We start from the raw sequence: 17,492 nt of genomic DNA on the forward strand, positions 1-17,492 counted from the left end.
TGATTGTCAAGTGACTAAGGTCGTCTGCAAAGTTTACAGAAAAGAAAATGTAAATAAAATGCACTTTCAATTACAAATAGGGTGAAATCAGATTAAGACTAAAGTGCACCTGAATGCACCATCAAGTTGTAGCGCTTAGAAGGCGGAGCCTGTGAGTGGGCCGTGAAGGCAGCACCAGGCTGTACTGGTGTTTCTACAGACAGAGCGGCAGACTTGAGAGTTGCAACTAGCGGGTGCAGGATGGTTTGAACTTCACTGAAGACCTTGAACTTAACACTTTTCCGAACCTCTGGTGTGTGAACGCAGCATTTTCTCTTTTTTCCCCCTCCTTTTAATTAATATTTGTTTTGTATGTGAGCCTCTGTGTGACAGTGAGAGACGGTTTGACCCTGACATGGCCGAGGTACCAACACCACCACCACAGGTCGAGATAGACCCGGAATTTGAGCCTCTCTCCCGCCCGCGGTCCTGTACCTGGCCGCTGCCCCGACCGGAGCTCAACGACCCGGCCAGCTCCAACACATCCTCCCCGGCCCCGTCGGTGCAGCAGGAGCCGGGAGGCAACGCCGAGTTCATCAGTAACCTCTGCCTGTTGGAGGAGGACTTTGAAGAGTACGCGGAGCAGAAACCGCCTGTGCCCTGCAATGACTTCCAGTGTCGGGACGGAACCTGTGCGCACCTCCATCACCAGCACCAGCAGCAGCAGCACCGTCACCTCCAGCAGCAGCAGCCGCAGCCGCAGCAGCAGCAGCAGCCGCTCCCGAGTCCCCAGCTGCCGCCTCAGCAACAGGTGCCTCCTCCTGGTGTCGCACCCCAGAGGAAGAGCAGCTCGTCCCGCCGCAACGCCTGGGGCAACATGTCGTACGCCGACCTGATCACCAAGGCGATAGACAGCTCACCTGAGAAGAGGCTGACGCTGTCTCAGATCTACGACTGGATGGTGAAGAGTGTGCCTTACTTCAAGGATAAAGGAGACAGCAACAGCTCCGCGGGCTGGAAGGTGAGTGGCCGCGTGCACGCGAGGGCTTGGCGGTGTGAGCGCGCGAGCAGGTGAGCGTCCCAGGTGTTCAGGGGTGAACCTGCAAAGTGACCTGTAACACTGAAAACACCATCTAAAACAAAACACACACACACACACACACACACACGGGGCGTATTCTTGTTCGCATTTGCTGCGAGGAAGAACTTTAAAGAGAGCAGTGAATGACTCCTGTCTTATATTGTGAGTGAGGAACAGTGTTGATGTCAGAGTGCAGGTATATCAGGAGGCAAACATTGTGACTCCAGAGCTTCATCAGCATCTGACTGCGCTGATGCACTTTTCTGCACATGACAGTAAGCAGAGAGGGCAAACTTTCCTTTTCTTAAAGGTGCACTGTGTGGTTTTTGGAGTAAGACATTGTAATCAGAAGACAAAGATCTTCATAGACGGATTTTTTAAAGAAACTTAATAAACAAGCTCTCTTTTGTTTTCCTAACTCTGAAACAGAATAAACACACTGACCTTAGGCAACATAAATTCATACTGTTTAACTTTGTTTACATGTGGTGGACCCTGCCACTTTTCTAGCTCTGGAGACTTTATTTTCCTTCTATGCAGTTATGGAAAATATAAATGTTTCTGTGTTTGAATCATTACCTCATTGATATTTGGAAATATTAAGTTTGAATTTCTTCTCCAAAACTGCACAATGCCCATTTTAATTCTTTTGTCCATGAAGTAGCGGACTCCGTAGCCCTGCTTTAAAAAAACAGCGCAGGATCACTTAAATCTCTCTGTGTCAATAAGCTCTTTTCAAGACATTTCGACGTGCAGAGAAATCACAGGCATACAATTACAGATGGCTGCGCTCCGTTTTACTCCACACCTTTCTCACTTGTATGCATAATGTATCCTTTGATCCCATCTAGGCGAAAAGTATGTTAACCTGGGCTGGGAGAGGGAGGGAACAGTTCAGCCTTAATATTACCGGCCCAGAAATAGACACAGCTTGGTTTTACATTCAAAACATACCACTTACAGCAACCTGTCATCTTTACCAGAACCTACGTTTAGCTCCAACCAGTTACCTTCATTTAAATGGATGCTGCTTTTGAGTTGAAAAATTGAATTTCAGGCGAAAATTGCGTGCACATGTAGCGGTCAGTGTCGGTTATTCATTAAAATGATTAATAATAACACTTTTTCTTCCATTTCATCCCTCTGATGGAGACGGGGTGAAATATTTTACTTGCATAAAAAGGTTAAATGATGCAGGACCTGATAGTTTGTACCACCGCGTGACAGCTAACGATTATTTGCCCACAAGAAACTGAATTCTGCCGCATTATTGTCATTAAAACAAATAACAGGTCAAGCTTTCATCAAGTTTCATGTCAAGTCATACAAAATAAAAGCGTTTGTTTTCAGTCGAGGAACCCTTCTGTTTTCATTCTGCTAATTGTGTGATACAGCGAAACCGTGTTATTGTTTGAGACTGTAATCCTGCTGTGACAGCCTCACAGAGTCCACGAACACGATGCTCACAGTTAGTCTTGAATCTGGCTGCAGAGCTTTGGCACGTCAGTTACCTTTGAGGTTTTGGAGTGGCTTCCTCTGTCAGCGGCAGCACACGCCTCGTTTGCTGTGCCAGCGAGGAAACGTACACCTCGAACATCCAGCGTGTCTGACTGTAAACATCCTATACGTGAGCCTGAGAACATTTCTCTCTCTGTAACGCCCTGAAGCAGAAGCTCAGTAATAATGGTTTCAATTTTGGGGTGGGGTGGGGTGGGGTGGGGTGGGGGGGGGGGGGTTGCTGGTTTTATTTTACACCTGTGAACTAGATGTTTGAGAATAAAGCCTTGGCTGAGATTCCAGATATACCTTTCTCCTATTGATGAGCAAACCTTACCGGGAACAATCTAGTCCAGCTTGACCACAAAACACAATGACTCATGGTCTGTGCAGCGTTTCCCAAGTCATGGAAAATCTGGTACACTCCAGAAATTTGAAAAGCTTTGCTGTCCGGCCTGGATCTGTGTTGGAAATATTTAGTACAAGGTAAGAAGTTGGAAAAGCGTTTGCGTAACGCCTGCACAAACACGTTAATGCAGGTCTCATTATTGTCTCGCCGGGTGAGGAAGTTACTCAGCCGCGATGGACAGAAAAGAACAGAGGACAATGGCAGAGAGTTAAGGACGTACCCCAACCGAGAGAAATCTGCACATCCCCCCCACCAAAAAAAAAAAATCTAATTCACATTTCAGCTACGGTTCCTCTAACTCCTGCATCCCCGTGAGACGTCAGTTCAGTTATGTCAGGAAATGCCTCTGTGAACCTCAATCAAATATAGCTTTCATTGTTCAACACCCCCTCGTGAAAAACCCTGATCGCAGCTTGAATTGTGACTTATGGCTCTGCTAAACCTCCCCTTCCTCCTTTTCTTCATCTTTCTGCAGCTCTTCAGCTTCACTTGGTCGCACACGCTGTAGGTGCACCAGCCAGTGGGAACGCACGCAGAGCTTTGCCAGCCTGAACAAATTTTGTTCGGAGCTCTTTTGCGACAATAACAGGAGGCGACACAAACAGCTCAATCAGTGTTGGGGAGTGTGTCGGAGGGGAAGGGGCTGGGAGAAGGGAATGCTGGGAACAACGTCAAACATCCTCCATTCCTGAGCCGTGCGCTCATATCTCTGTGTCCCTGTCTTCTAGAGTTTCCTCAGCGGATGCTGCAGCTTGGAGAAAGGGATTTCTGCTTTTTATCCCATCACTTCCTCCTCTGCCCTCTCTCAGGCCTTCTGTTGAAGGTGTTTGTGTGTGTTCAAGTGGGCCAACCGTGCTTTCAGCGCCAAGATCTGTAAATGTTGGGCAGTGGTCCCCAAAGCTTTTTTGGATCAAAGGCCTTCTAATAACTGCTTCTTTTATTTTTACTTGTATTGATTTTAGTATTAGCAGTTCAATCAGCCAGCAGCCCAGTGTCTTTACTCGTCATCCAGTTCTAGTGAAAGAGGCCGGTCACTTCACTTCTGTCCATCGGTCCAACACTTTTGTCCAAACTCAAATATCTCATCAACTTTTGGATGGATTCCCATTACATTTAATACAGGTATACATGTTCCCCAGAGGAGTCCTTTTCATCACTTTGGCGATACTTCACCTTTTAATCAATACCACCATCAACACTGTTGGTGTTTTCCCTTAAAGGTGCACTCTGTAGTTTTTGGAGGGAAAATAATCAGAAGAGAAAGATCCTCATTGACTGATTTATTTATGGCTAAACAAACTAAATAAACAAACTCTCTTTGTTCTCGTGATTGAATAAACAAACTGATAACACAATTTCATACTCATTTACATTGTTTATATCTGGCGGACCCTGCCACCCAACTGTGTTCTGGAGACCTTATTTTCCTCTGAGAACAGCTCGTTTATTCACTTACGGAAAAGATCAATATTTCTGAGTTTGTATTATGACCTCATTAATATTGTAATTATTGAAATTCTGAGCTGGAATTTCTTCTCCAAAACTACGCAGCGCCCCACAAAGACCCTCTGGACCCTCGACTTCAACCCCGCTGCCCCTGATGTTGCATTTGCTTTTTTGATATCCAAATGAAAAAACTTTTCGTTATTTTCATTATTGCTCAAAGTAAACATTTAACTAGTTTACTACCTAGCTCAAAGGTAAACGGCCTCATGGACAGTCGTGAAGAACAATAGCTCCAGCTTGTTAATCTTTAATATTAAATAAACACATCTCTACCTCAGCCTCTGCATTCCTGAATGTTGGCACACTCGCCGGGCCTTGGAACCACCGGCTGATAGTTATTTTTACACTCTTCCTGTTAAAAAAACACCACGGTCCCCCCACAATGAACTATGATGCATTTCCTGCAGAGTGGATGGAAAACAGTGCCATGTGTTAACATCCCCGCCCTGCAAAACACGAGGGTCAGGGCTGGAAAAAGAGGAGGGACCAATCGGAGAGAAGGCCATATATGGATCATGTTTGTGCATCTAATCGCGCGTGAAGCCGTTTTATTCCATTCCGGCATTCCCGCCACACGCGAAAAGAAATCACAACCTGCTTTATTATTATGGTTTTTTATTCATATGCTGTTCTATGTGTTGACTTTAGAGCCCACAGGCGTTACCGTACGTGATTGTAATGACAGATAGAGATAAGCCTGCGACCTCATGGTGGGTGGAGGGCGTTGAGTTTGTACCTCGCAGCTCCACCTAGAAAAAAACTGAAGGTGGGTGGAGGGCAGGACGAGGGCGATGCTGCCGCTAGAGCTTCCTGTCTCCCCCGTGTCATGGTGATTTCTTTGTTTTCCCTCCAAAAAAAAAAATTGTCAGTGATCATGGCGCCTTCACCGCAAGGGAGGCCCGCAGACAACTGGGAGGGCTGGTTCCCCCTGGGATGTCGGTCGGCCTATGAGTGGCAGTGTGCAGCGTGGAAGGTACTTTACCACTTTACTGATACTGCCACTGTTTTTCTCAGTGAACCGTGAGATTAAATAATGGAACAGGAAGTTAGCAGCGTTGAGTTTAACTGGAACAGAAGTTGCGTGGTCATTTATAAAGCATGTGAAAATGGCAAGAGAGCATTTTACCTCCAGGTTTTGAGAACTTTTAAAGTAATGGAGTGTGTAAAAGAAATGGGTTTTTAGGACAGTATTGGTGGAAGAGTGCAGTCGCCGCCTGTTGTGAAATGTTTTTTTCTTACTGTCTCATTTAACACAGGTGTAAAATCAAAAGCGGATCGCATACTGTAGAAAGTAGTAACAGACAATACTGGCTTATTTTTTTATTATTATTCAGAATGAGATAAATGGAAAATCTCACTCCTCTACCTCAATTTGAACACCTTCAGATCAAGTGTCAGCTTATGAGAAGTGCCAACTGGCAGAAGTGCAGGTCGAGTACAAGTGACATGCGAGATTGTTGGTGACTGAGGCTGGACCAGTGCACTTACAGTAAACTTCACTGGTACTTTAAAGTAACCCAGGATTGTGGAATCCGGCTGCCAAAACCATCCAACCAACAAGCAAACAGACAACACAAACTCCCGGCAGAGGTAATTAATAAATACTACAAGAACATTTTAATTTATTCTACAGATAAACCAGGTAGAGGAGCATCATCGGACAGGGATGCCCACAGCTTTGGTCCAGACTGAAAGAAGCTCAAACACACCAAGTTTGTCCCACACATCGTGCCCCCCCTCAGCTTGAATAGTTAATATCTAAACTTTTGATCGTGAGAAAAGGTCAACATTATCATTGTGAGCATGATAGCATGCTAACATTAAGCTCAAAGCACCACTCTTCCTTCAAGTTTAGCCTTCCAGAGACATTTCAAAGTAGCCTATAATATCAATGTAGACTGACATTTCTAATAATTTGGTTTAGTTTCCACTTTGTTATTAGTAAATGGTCAATTTTAAAATGAATCGCCCTCGATAAAGGGGTTGTATGAACTCAGTTTGAGGACACAGGGCCAGACAGGAGATAACAGCCACTAAAGGAGGCGAGAAAAAAAAAAAGACTGAATAACTGCCAGCTATTTGTCTCGGGATCACAAGGTTAAAAAGGGAGGTCTGCCCTGAACTTAAGAGGCCCACTGAAAGCTTCAAGTAACCCCATGAAGAAAGGGAGGCTCGGGGCAGGGGCTTTCACAGAGGAGCGACGGCAGCTCGAGGGAAGGAGGGGAGCAGTCAGCTGACTGGCTGGCTGCGAGGCTGATGCCTGTGTACAGTCTGCCAGCTGCACACATGTGAGTCTGAGGAATCTGCGGCATGTGGGTTACTGCATTGTCCTCCAGCCTGCGCAGGACAATAATCCCCGTCTATATTATGTTCACAAAGAGAACCTGGCCTCAAGTCCATTATGCAAAATATAAAGGACGCGGGTGCCGAGGGGAAGCAAAGAAAATATGGTGTGAAGAAAGAGAAACGGGATCAAGAGTAATTGAGATTAGTGTCCAGTCCTGCTCACGACAACTTTTTCCTAGGCCGTAAAAGTGTGCGAAGAATGTCATTCTCAGGATTAGGTTGAGAAAAGATTAGAGATCAACTTTAATCACTTTGGTATTTCTGAAATATGATAGCATGTGTTTTGGTTTTTTTTTATAATCAATAGGACCGCCTTAGTGAGATATACGTGTGGGAAACATGGGTTTAACTGTTTCGTTCTCCTTTGCCCCCCTCCTTGTTTATCTACATCTGAACTCACACAAAGCTCCCCACTCCTTTTCATGGTCCCACTTTGAAGCCATTGCAGAAGTAGGTCACTCAGTTTGATGCTCAGTGTTAATGAAGTAGCCTACATTGTGCCTGGCAGTCGGGGAGAGAGCGACATTGGTCTCCACACTGAGCTGGAGGGCTCTTCTTCTTCTTCTTCTTCTTCTTCTGCCACCCTTACCTTTCTTACCGCCCCTGTAACAGAAGACTCGGGCCCCACCCTCATTTTTATTTTTTATTTTTTCTAAACTCCACTTGTGCTTCCTGGGTCAGAAGAGAAAAGGGGGAGGGGTGCACAGGAAGACACTGACAGGAAGTGGCTTCTCCTTTTACTGTAATCTCTGCAAGTGCTATGCTTTCTTGTTTACCCCAGAGCGCTTTGGAGTGGTAGTAACGTGACAGCAGTTAAGATCCAAGTTCTGATTATTATTATTTTTTTTTATTATTTAATTGTTTTTCCAATAAAATCATGCAGTATAAGATGAAGAAGCAGCGTGTAGTCATTATTGGGAAGCCACTCAGTGCGTTAACACTGAGAGCGATCAGCTAGTTAGAAGTCAGCAGAAGAAAGCAGAAGAATTTAGTTCTTACATGGCTGAGAACTTAACATGCACATTCGGCTGGGTACCAAACGGGTCAAGAAGTTTGCCACGGCCGAACCAGTCAATGGCAGCCAAAAAGATTAGCATACTTCCTTATTTCACTGTGTTTTATGATTTATGGACAATTGTTCCACGTGTTTCCTCTTTCTCTACAACTTTTGTTTCTGCAGCACCAGCACAGAGGCTGCTCTGAGGTCAGTGAAGCTCTGATTAGAAGAAGGAAAACAAAAGAGGTTATACAACACTAAATCACGCCAACATAAATCAGATGCGGGAATGTACAGTAGAGCTTAAAGTGAGACTATGCGACTTTATAAAAAACAAAAAGAGCAGCACATTATACAAATGTACAGTTACATTCAATGGCATGCTATAGGGCTGGAGCATTTTGTAGCCTAGCCCAGAAGCTAGCATCGCTAGTCTGAAAAATACAACTCCTGCTACAGCCTGACTTGGTCTGGTATTGCTGGCGGCTAACGGTGGCTAATACGAGCTGATGTTAGCTAACTTTAAGCAGCTAACATTAGCTCATATTAGACTTTTCTGTGTGACTGTTTTACCCTAAAGTACTTTACTGACTGACTGAAATGTTTTACAGTTTAGCGTCTCAAAATGATGTTATCTCAAGAACGTTTCAGTCTCACTTGAATATTTTGACAGTGGCTGTGTGAGTCTGCGGCACGTAGATGCAAATTCAAACCGATTCTTATTTTCCTGCCGGTCTTTCATTACAAACTCAACACGAGGCCTCATCATTGATATAAAGCGAGTACTGATTTGAGTAGCAGCTGCTCTCCAGCAGCCGGTCTCCTGGGGGATACTCCTTGTCCTGTCTGTGGTCGTGTCTGCCGCTGTATGTAAAAGCGCTTTCGACCGGTTGCAATTGAGTCCACTTTCACTGCGGCTGCACCTGTCCCTGCAACCGGGCCCTGTTTGTTTACTTATCCTGCGACCGTTACTGCGAGCCTCATGCTTCAGTACACAAGGGACAGCAGCTGTGTCAGTTCGATTGTTTTGAAGTCTGGTAGGAGGAGTCATCTTGTGCTGCAGCAGTTTGTTTTGATGAAGCTGATCACAGTTGATGATCGTTCGGCACATCTGAAGAGGTGCTAGAATCTGGATGGTTCTTCTAATTGATACCATGAGCTGGGTCGCAGTGAGTGGACTGCAGAGAGACAACTGGTTTCTCTGTCTGGTGTCCTTGCAGCAGCTGACCTGGGGGCAGTGTGACATTAAAACTCAGTTATTCTTCAGTGTAGCGCCGGTCTGCATCAGATGGGAAAGAGAACAGTATATTTTCTTTGCACTTAAAATCCGAAGCTAGGGCTGATGCAGAATTGACCGAAAATGCATTTTAGGCAATCAGCATTCAAACTCTTAATATTTACACGTTTTAATGAGGTAATAATACAAACCTAGAAACATTCATCTTTTCTATAACTGAATAAACGAGCTGTTCTCAGGGGAAGCTTGAAGCCATTTCTCCTCTGATAAAAAACTCCCCAAATCTATATCGTGCACCTTTAAATACGACAGATCTTTTTCTCTTTAACGTTTTTGTCACGTATAGGCCCTCATAATCTGTGTGTGGGAACTTCCCACTGGTGCCAAGAAAGGTCACCCAATATTTCTTGTCACACATTCACAAGAGCAGTGCAGGTGCACATATTTTTAGACTTCAAAGTGGGTTAAAATTGAGGACCATAACAGTCTGCTTTTATAGAGTTTAGCAACAATGATACATGTAGGCCACCTTGGGTCAGGCTTTCAGAGACATAATGTGTGTGTGGGGCACCTCCTGAACTAGTGAGGCAGGACATGTCTTTTGTTCTCTTTGGGTTGAGGTGAGGTCTGTCTGAGACAAGGATTATCCCAGGCCGAGGAGAGAATAGTCCTTCACAGGGCCCAGTCATGCAGCCCTGCCATCTATTGTTGGCTCTAATCAGAGGCTGTAGACATTTGCATATCACTAGCGATCTCAGCCGTGTGTAGGCAAGACATGTCTTTTGGTTAGGCGAATAAAAGTTAATTTACAGACTGAGTCTGTGCAGCACCATGCTCGGATCGCAGGTCCTCCGCTAATGACTCATTTCCTGTCTTCGGTTACAGATTGAGATCATGTCAAAAGCGAAAAAAAAAAAAAAAAGTGAGAAAAGGTCATGAATCAAATGAACATGAGTAGATTGAGCATTGCTTTTTGTGGCCATGCAGACAATGTTAACTTCAGTCCTGCATGTGCAGGATGTCCTCTGTCACAGGAAGCCTTATTTAAAAGTCAGTGGAAGATAAGGGAGGTGTCTAGCATAACAGAGGTGGGGGGTTGTGTTGTGGTCAGTCAGACAGTGGACAGTCCGCCGCAGCCCGTCACTTCTGATGCTTCTCCTGCTCTCCCTGTTTCTGCTCCATGATCAAACCTGTTTGCATGTCTCTGTCAGCGCCGGCTGAGGAGCTCGTGTTCAGCACGCAGTGAACTCATTGACCTCAGCTCTGCCGGCAGCAACAACATCTCATTCTGTCGCACTCCCCAGCCCTGCTGCGAACTCCGTAACCTCCCCTCGCTTTCTTCTTCACTAAAAATGTGTCATTCATGCACAGCCGGCTGCCCCCGCTCTTATGATCGGGCTTCAAAAGGCTGCTTTGGGTGTGTAGTTTGAGGTTAAACTTGGTGTGGTTCAGTGCCTTTGTTTGGGGACAGTCATTCAAAAAGGCTCTCAAAATGTGTCACTCTGGTAATGCAGTTTCATAAAAAGTGTATTTAATAACTTTATAGAGCCATCCTCAACATGAAACTATCCTTTAAAGTTGTTTTTTTTCAGTTCAAAAGTTATAGATATTAAAAATCTTTCAAATATCAGAAGAGAAAGATCTGCGTTGATTGTTTTTTTTATACTTAAACAAACTAAATACACAAACTCCTCAGTTTTCATGACTGAATAAAATGAATAAACAAACTGACCCTAAAGGACGACACAGTTTCATACTGTTTTGCTGTGTTTATGTTTGGCGGACCCTGCCACCCTTCTAGCTTCAAACAGTGTTCTGGCGACCTTATTTTCCTCTGAGAACAGCTTGTTTATTCAGTTATGGAAAAAAAAATATTATTTCAAAGTTTGTATCATTACCTCAGTTGTGTTGTTAACGTTAAAATGTCTGAGTTTGAATTTCTTCTCCAAAACGACATATAGTGTCCCTTTAAATTAATGTGTGATAAAGACAAATGTAAATGATGGGATACGAGTCATATTCCGATGATTAATATGCACTGAATGCATTCGCCCAAAGCCCAAAACTTTGCAGAGACACACTCAGACAATCCGTCTATTGTTTTGAATGTGTGTGTCTTCATCTCCATGCTTTGTGTATCCCTGCTGAATCCTGTGGTTGGGGACATCTGGCTTCACTAACTGCAGGGAGTTGCTTTTGCATTCATATGGGTATTCAGGGGAAATTCCCTGCTAGTACATCTTGTGTTGCACTTTGCTCTTTCACTGTACCCACCATCCAGCGCATGCAATTTTATCATATCGGGAAGATTTTTGTCCAGAGCGACCGGGCTGTGCAGTTTTGTCGCTCTTCTCGTCGACTGTCGATGTTTTTCTTTCTGACAGAGTTACCGCAGGAGGCGCCTCTGCATCCCTCTTAGGGTTCGCAACATAGCATTAGAGAGAAAAAGACTGAATGAGGCTTTTAGGTGTATACAAGTTAGCACAAGGACAAAATGTGACCACATAGAAAAAAAAAGTGCAGGTTGGTGAAGCCCAAAGTAATACAGCCTGTCTTATTCAGCAGAGGTCTTTGAATGTGCCCTTTCTGTTTGTCAGCTTACTGGAGGAATATTTATGGTAGCGTAAGAGACGTTAAATATATTCGCTCACACAGCCACTAAAATTGGCCACTTTTCTTGTTTTCTTTGTGCTGCTTTTTCAGTTTGGTGGGGCAGAGCTGCTGCCGGTTGAAGGGTGGTATTGGGCAATGCAGATGAAACTTGTTGGAAATCCCAGGAAACACATGATTGTGGCCTACAGGGAGGAGGGAGAGGCATTACCACCCTAATAAACTCTAATATGGGACTATTTAAAGCAAGCATCGCGACTGCATTCCTTAAAACAATGCATTGTATACTCATACAAAATACCATCAACAGGTATAATTTCACTTCTCCAACCCGATATTTGATGCATTTTCTCAAAAGATTTCACCTGGAGGAATTTCCACCTTAAACTAGTCTAAATAGTCAAGAAGTGCTAACTTTAAAAGAGACATATGATGCTAATTTTCAGGTTCATACTTTTATTTTGGGTAACTGAATACCTGGTCTGCTCTGATTGGTCAGCTCACACACACCTGAGCCAGTACCATTAACAACAACAATAATGGCAACAGAGCAGCTGTGCCAAATCAATTCTCACTTGCCAAAATTATGCAGATGTGTGACATGGTGAGGTAGTGTGATGTCACAAAGTCACAGAAAAAGGCAAGGCTACTAACGAGGTGTTTCATGAGCAGTGTTTTCTGTGGAAGAAAGGAGCTTCTGTTGGTGCGAAGATCTTTTATATGCACAAGAACACATATAAAACACTGAAGGACAGTGAAAAAAACGAAAAAGCATATTCCGTCTCCTTTAAATAAACGGTGCTCTGCTGGTTGTGGTACTAGTGCATACTGTTTGTATTCTCTGTAAAATGTCCTTTTAGTATAGTAAACTCTTCTAATAGGCTGTTGTGCATTTATCCTGTATGATGCCATCTTATATTTTTGTCTGTCATCATATTCAGTAACAGATACTGTATCCTGACTTCTTCCTACGTCCATCCTGCAAGGGTACCAAATATTTATTTAGTGTAAAATAAGTGACCTCATGTACCCCAGCCATCCCTCGCTCTGTCGTGCCAAAGTAACCAATGTCTTACGCTGCAGAGCGTGAGAAGGGAGTGTAAAAGGCTTGGTAGACATAATATTGTTAACGGAGGATATTGACGTGTGAGTACTTCCTGTTCATGTGCCGGCTTTGACATCACACTCGACTACCAGCTTCTTCTCTGCCCTGTATGGAAAATGACAAATGTTTCCCCTGCAGCAATGCACCGAAAAGCAACCAGGGATAACTCACAGAGGCTTCTGTTTGCAGCATATTTGCACAACATGACTCCCATGCCTTTACACAACACTTTATAGACACACAATATTTTGACATCATTCATAAAAAATAGAAAAATATTGACCCACATGTTGCCCAATATCATAAAGTCAAAATCCTTATTTTTTTAGTTATTTTAATGCGACCTCCACAGATCACTTACAAGTCACTCTCTTTTTCCCCACCCAGAACTCCATCAGACACAACCTGTCCCTGCACAGCCGCTTTGTGCGCATACAGAACGAGGGGACGGGAAAAAGCTCCTGGTGGATGCTGAACCCAGAGGGGGGGAAGAACGGAAAGTCACCCCGACGCAGAGCTGCCTCGATGGACAACAACAGTAAGCTGGCAAAGAGCAGAGGACGGGCCACAAAGAAAAAGGTACAGTCCCCGTTTCATTGCCATTATTCTATTGATTTAACATAATCTGTATAAATTTGGATATTCATATTTTTTCTCACAATCCTGATGAATCTATGTTAAAGAAAGTCTGACATTTTACAAAATACTGTTCTTTGCTTTCTTGCCAACAGTTAGATGAGAATATTAATGGCATTAAGCTGATAATGTTAATTGTTGGCATAAAATGTTTTATGTTTTCAACTAAAATTCTTACATATCGCACCTTTTAAATATGAATGTACAGCCTGCCAGTTAGCTTATCTTAGCTTAGCATAAAGACTGGAAATGGGAGGCAACAGCGTGAGCTTATGGGCAGGAATGTTTCAGCAATCAGACGTAGTGACTGTGTCTCCGCTGGTTGCCTGGCACCCTCAAAGCGATGACAAGACTCCAGGAAGTCAAGCCAATTGTGTTACCTTTGGACAGACTAGCTGTTTCCCTCAGTTTCCAGTGTTATGCTAAGCCGATCTAACCGGTCGCCTCAGATATGAGACGGGTATGGATGTTCTCATATATCTCTCTGCAGGAAAGCAAAAAGAGTGTTTTCCCCAAAGTGTCAAACTATGTGGATTGTTTTGATGTAAGTTAATAATGCACAGGTATTTTTTTTATGGCAGCCTGTGTAAGCACTCAATGTTTTTCTCTCCTTAGATGGCTCTACAGGAAGGGGTTGAGGGTGGAGCAGGCAGCCCTGGTTCCCAGTACTCCAACTGGTTGGGAAGCCCAAACTCCCACAGCAATGAGGACTTTGAAGCCTGGAGTTCCTTTAGGACACGCGCCAGCTCTGACGCCAGCACCCTGAGTGGTCGCCACTCACCATTCCCGTCTGAGCAGGATGACCTGGGAGAGGCTGACGGCCACATGATGTATCCTGGAGCGGCAGGGACGCTGCCCAGCCTGTCTGAGGTGACTGGATCAATGGGCCAACGAGGCTCAGAGAAAGTTATGGAGAGCCTGTTGGATAACCTGAACCTGCTGTCTCCTAAACCTCCTCAGCTGGACTCCTCGCATTCCCCAAATGCTGCTTTGCTTCACAGTGGCCCCTACAGCGCCACTGGCTTGACCCCACACCCACAGCAGGACTACCGTAAGTGCATGTACAGCCAGGTGAGGATGAACTCTCTGTCCCCTGCTCCCATGCAGACACTCCCAGAGACAAAGCCAGGCTTTGGGGCTTATGAGAACCAATATATCTGCCCCGCTGGCCTCCTCAAAGAGCTGCTGACCGCAGATGCCAGTAGGGACATGATGCCCTCTCGTGACACTCAGGTTGGGAGGGGAGTTTCCCTAATGCCACCTTACAGCAGCCAGAGCCACGTTTGGGTTCATAATGGAGTAAAAATGATGAATCCTCTGCAGAGACACCCAGTTCCTCATGTAAATCCACAAGTCATACATAGCCGGGGTGCTTCAACACCGCGAGACTTGAATAGCTGTAACATGATCCCCCTGACTAGTCTTTCAGGGGCCCCTCCTCGAATGACCAGCCTGAGGACATGCATGCAGCTGCCACGTGCACACCCCGCACACACTAACGACGTGTCGGCAAGCAACGGCAGCAACAGCGTCTACAGGGAGCTTAACTTGGTTCACCCGCACAGTCATCATCAGGAGCGGCTGCCCAGTGACCTGGACAACATGTCGATTGAGAGGTTTGAATGTGACATGGAGACTGTCCTCCATGACACCCTCATGGAAGACGGGGCGCTGGACTTCAACTTTGACCCTGCAGCTGCATCTCACGGGTTTCCCCAGAGGGTTAAGACGACCACACATAGCTGGGTGTCAGGATGAGATGGATGGTGGATCAAAAACAGAGAAGAATGATATTTAGTCTGGCAGAAAGTACATCCATTAAAGGTATAACAAATCAAATGTTTCATGAGCATTTTCCATTCTCCCTTACAGATTTTTTCTCAGTATCACCTTCATTCAGAGACTGGACGATGTAAATCCAAAAAAAGGCAGCACGCCGATCTTTACACAGCATTGGACATAAAAGCTGCGTTTCAACAGCATTGAATATTCATAAAAAACTTTTTTTTTTAAGAGCACTGAAGAGAGAAAATTAACGAGAGTCAAGCCTGTATTTGCAAACTATCCTTGTTTACAATTGCCTGTCAAAACTGGACATATGTATATATAAGTAAAGTTTATAACATAAGACAGAACACTGTATCGCAGTGTCTAACAAATAAATATAGCTTAAATAATTTCTCAAATGTTTTTATTTGTGTCCAGTCTGACATTGCGTCAACACTTGTAAATCATCTTTTGTTTGAAGACTGAACTTGCATCTCAGTAATAAATTAGTGCTTGACCGCACACTTTGCTGTGGGTGAGGAGCTGGTTTAGGAGGTGTTCAGGCCCAACGCAGCAGTGGCAACAATATATTTTTATATTGATATTTGGTCCAGTGCTTACAGTAAATGTCAATTGTAATTTGATAAAGGCACTGAAGTCTTTAAAGGGGTACTTACATTGAGTCGAAAAAAAAACCCTGACTAAGTGTTTATAGACTGACGTCGGTGTCAAATTCAAGTTGAATATAAGCCATATTTCCTAGTTATTAGATGGTATTATGAGCTGCATCTCTCACTGCAATCAATCCATCATTCATATTCTGTATGAAGGTATTTATTTATGTTTTTATTTGAACTGTAGCTGATGGAACATTCCTTTGAAATGTGTGTGCTTGTAAATATGTGCACCTATAATGTGTACAATGTATATACTGTACGGAGTTCCATATTGTTATGCTGTGTTTAGATTTATTAAACTTATATGGCAAGGACTTGCAGCTACATTAGACACGTTGCCTTCTGAAAACAGTTTACTGACATACTGTCAAAGCCACGTTAGATAAAGTGAAGAAAGCATGTTGATCAAGTTGAAATCAGAGCTGTTTTAATCACATTCTGTAAAAGGGACATTTTGGAGATTCTGTGGATTTTGGGAGACGTGGGAGACGCAGATACAGTTTTTATGCACCAAAGTTGTCTACTCTGACACATTTCATACAGATTTTGCCAATTCATTCTGCCTACATGGTCTCACAGACTTTTAATGTTGTACATATTATCTTCTTTAGAGTACATTTTTGTATATGAAGGGTTTACATGACTGTGATTATACTCAAGTATTATACTTTATGTATGATTGTGTCAGAAATGGTTGTGTACAGATCTCAGTCCAAACTATACCAATAAATATATGAACACTCGTACCTCAAAATATTTTACCTCTGAAGTGTTGAAGGGATTTTTCCTGCCATTTACCTCAGTGAGTAATGTATTGCATTTGTCTAATTTCCGACATACATTATTTTGTACATATTTTCTTTGTTGTATTCGATTAATGCTGTTTGGACCTGTTCAAAGTGACGTACCGTCTGACTTTGTATTTCTAATGTTTCCTTGTGTTTCAGGATCATAGCCATTAGTTTCTAGGAAGTATTTTGTGACAGAAGAGTTAAGAATTTTAAATTAAACATGAATTTGTGTGAATTTTTTTGGTTGAAAGATTTGTAAAAAAAAAAAAAAAAAAATACTATTAATTTGATCAGTCAAAACTTCAATTGTTTTGTGGAGTGAAATTGCTACTACTTTAGTTACAAAAACTTAAACTAAATGTCTTATTGGGCCATTTCAATAGTGTGTCCAGGCCCAAATGAGATTTCTTTTTAACCTCATAAAAGCTGTTATATTTCATTATAAAAAAAAGAGTATAATGCCGTCTTATTTTGTCTTTGATATCCACATGCAGGTATTTTGAAACAATGCAGTTTTTCTATGTAAAACATTTCATGCATAAATCAATAAATGAACTTGCAATAAAAGGAAGAAAAACAAGATGTTGTTTGTGTCGTGGCGTCTTTGTCATCGTAGCATTTTAAGGCGATATAATGATGACTAAAGTCATGAGCACATATATGGCATTTGACAATGATGTAGTTAGAGTGTGCCTGTGTATGTAACTCCCATCAATAGGACACATTAAAGTGTGTTTACAGGTCTTGGGGAGTACTAATGTACATGTGAAAGTAGTACTGTAAAGCCTTTTGTGGCTCCAGAGGAAGCTGCACTTAAACTGATAAATTTCCTTCCATTGATTGTCAGTCAGTGG

At 43.4% G+C, this 17,492-nt stretch overlaps 1 protein-coding gene across 1 annotated transcript; it reads left to right on the plus strand.

Annotated features, from left to right (window-relative positions):
• Positions 1-211: 211 nt before the first annotated feature.
• LOC115594119 (forkhead box protein O1-A-like) lies at positions 212-17,220 on the plus strand. The gene is made up of 3 exons (XM_030437930.1): positions 212-1,000; positions 13,155-13,346; positions 14,019-17,220. Exons 1-3 carry the CDS (start codon positions 395-397, stop codon positions 15,159-15,161), a joined length of 1,941 nt encoding a protein of 646 aa, XP_030293790.1. The 5' UTR covers positions 212-394; the 3' UTR covers positions 15,162-17,220.
• Positions 17,221-17,492: the final 272 nt, after the last annotated feature.

Source organism: Sparus aurata, chromosome 13 (genome assembly GCF_900880675.1).
Source record: "Sparus aurata chromosome 13, fSpaAur1.1, whole genome shotgun sequence".
Classification (NCBI taxonomy): domain Eukaryota; kingdom Metazoa; phylum Chordata; class Actinopteri; order Spariformes; family Sparidae; genus Sparus; species Sparus aurata.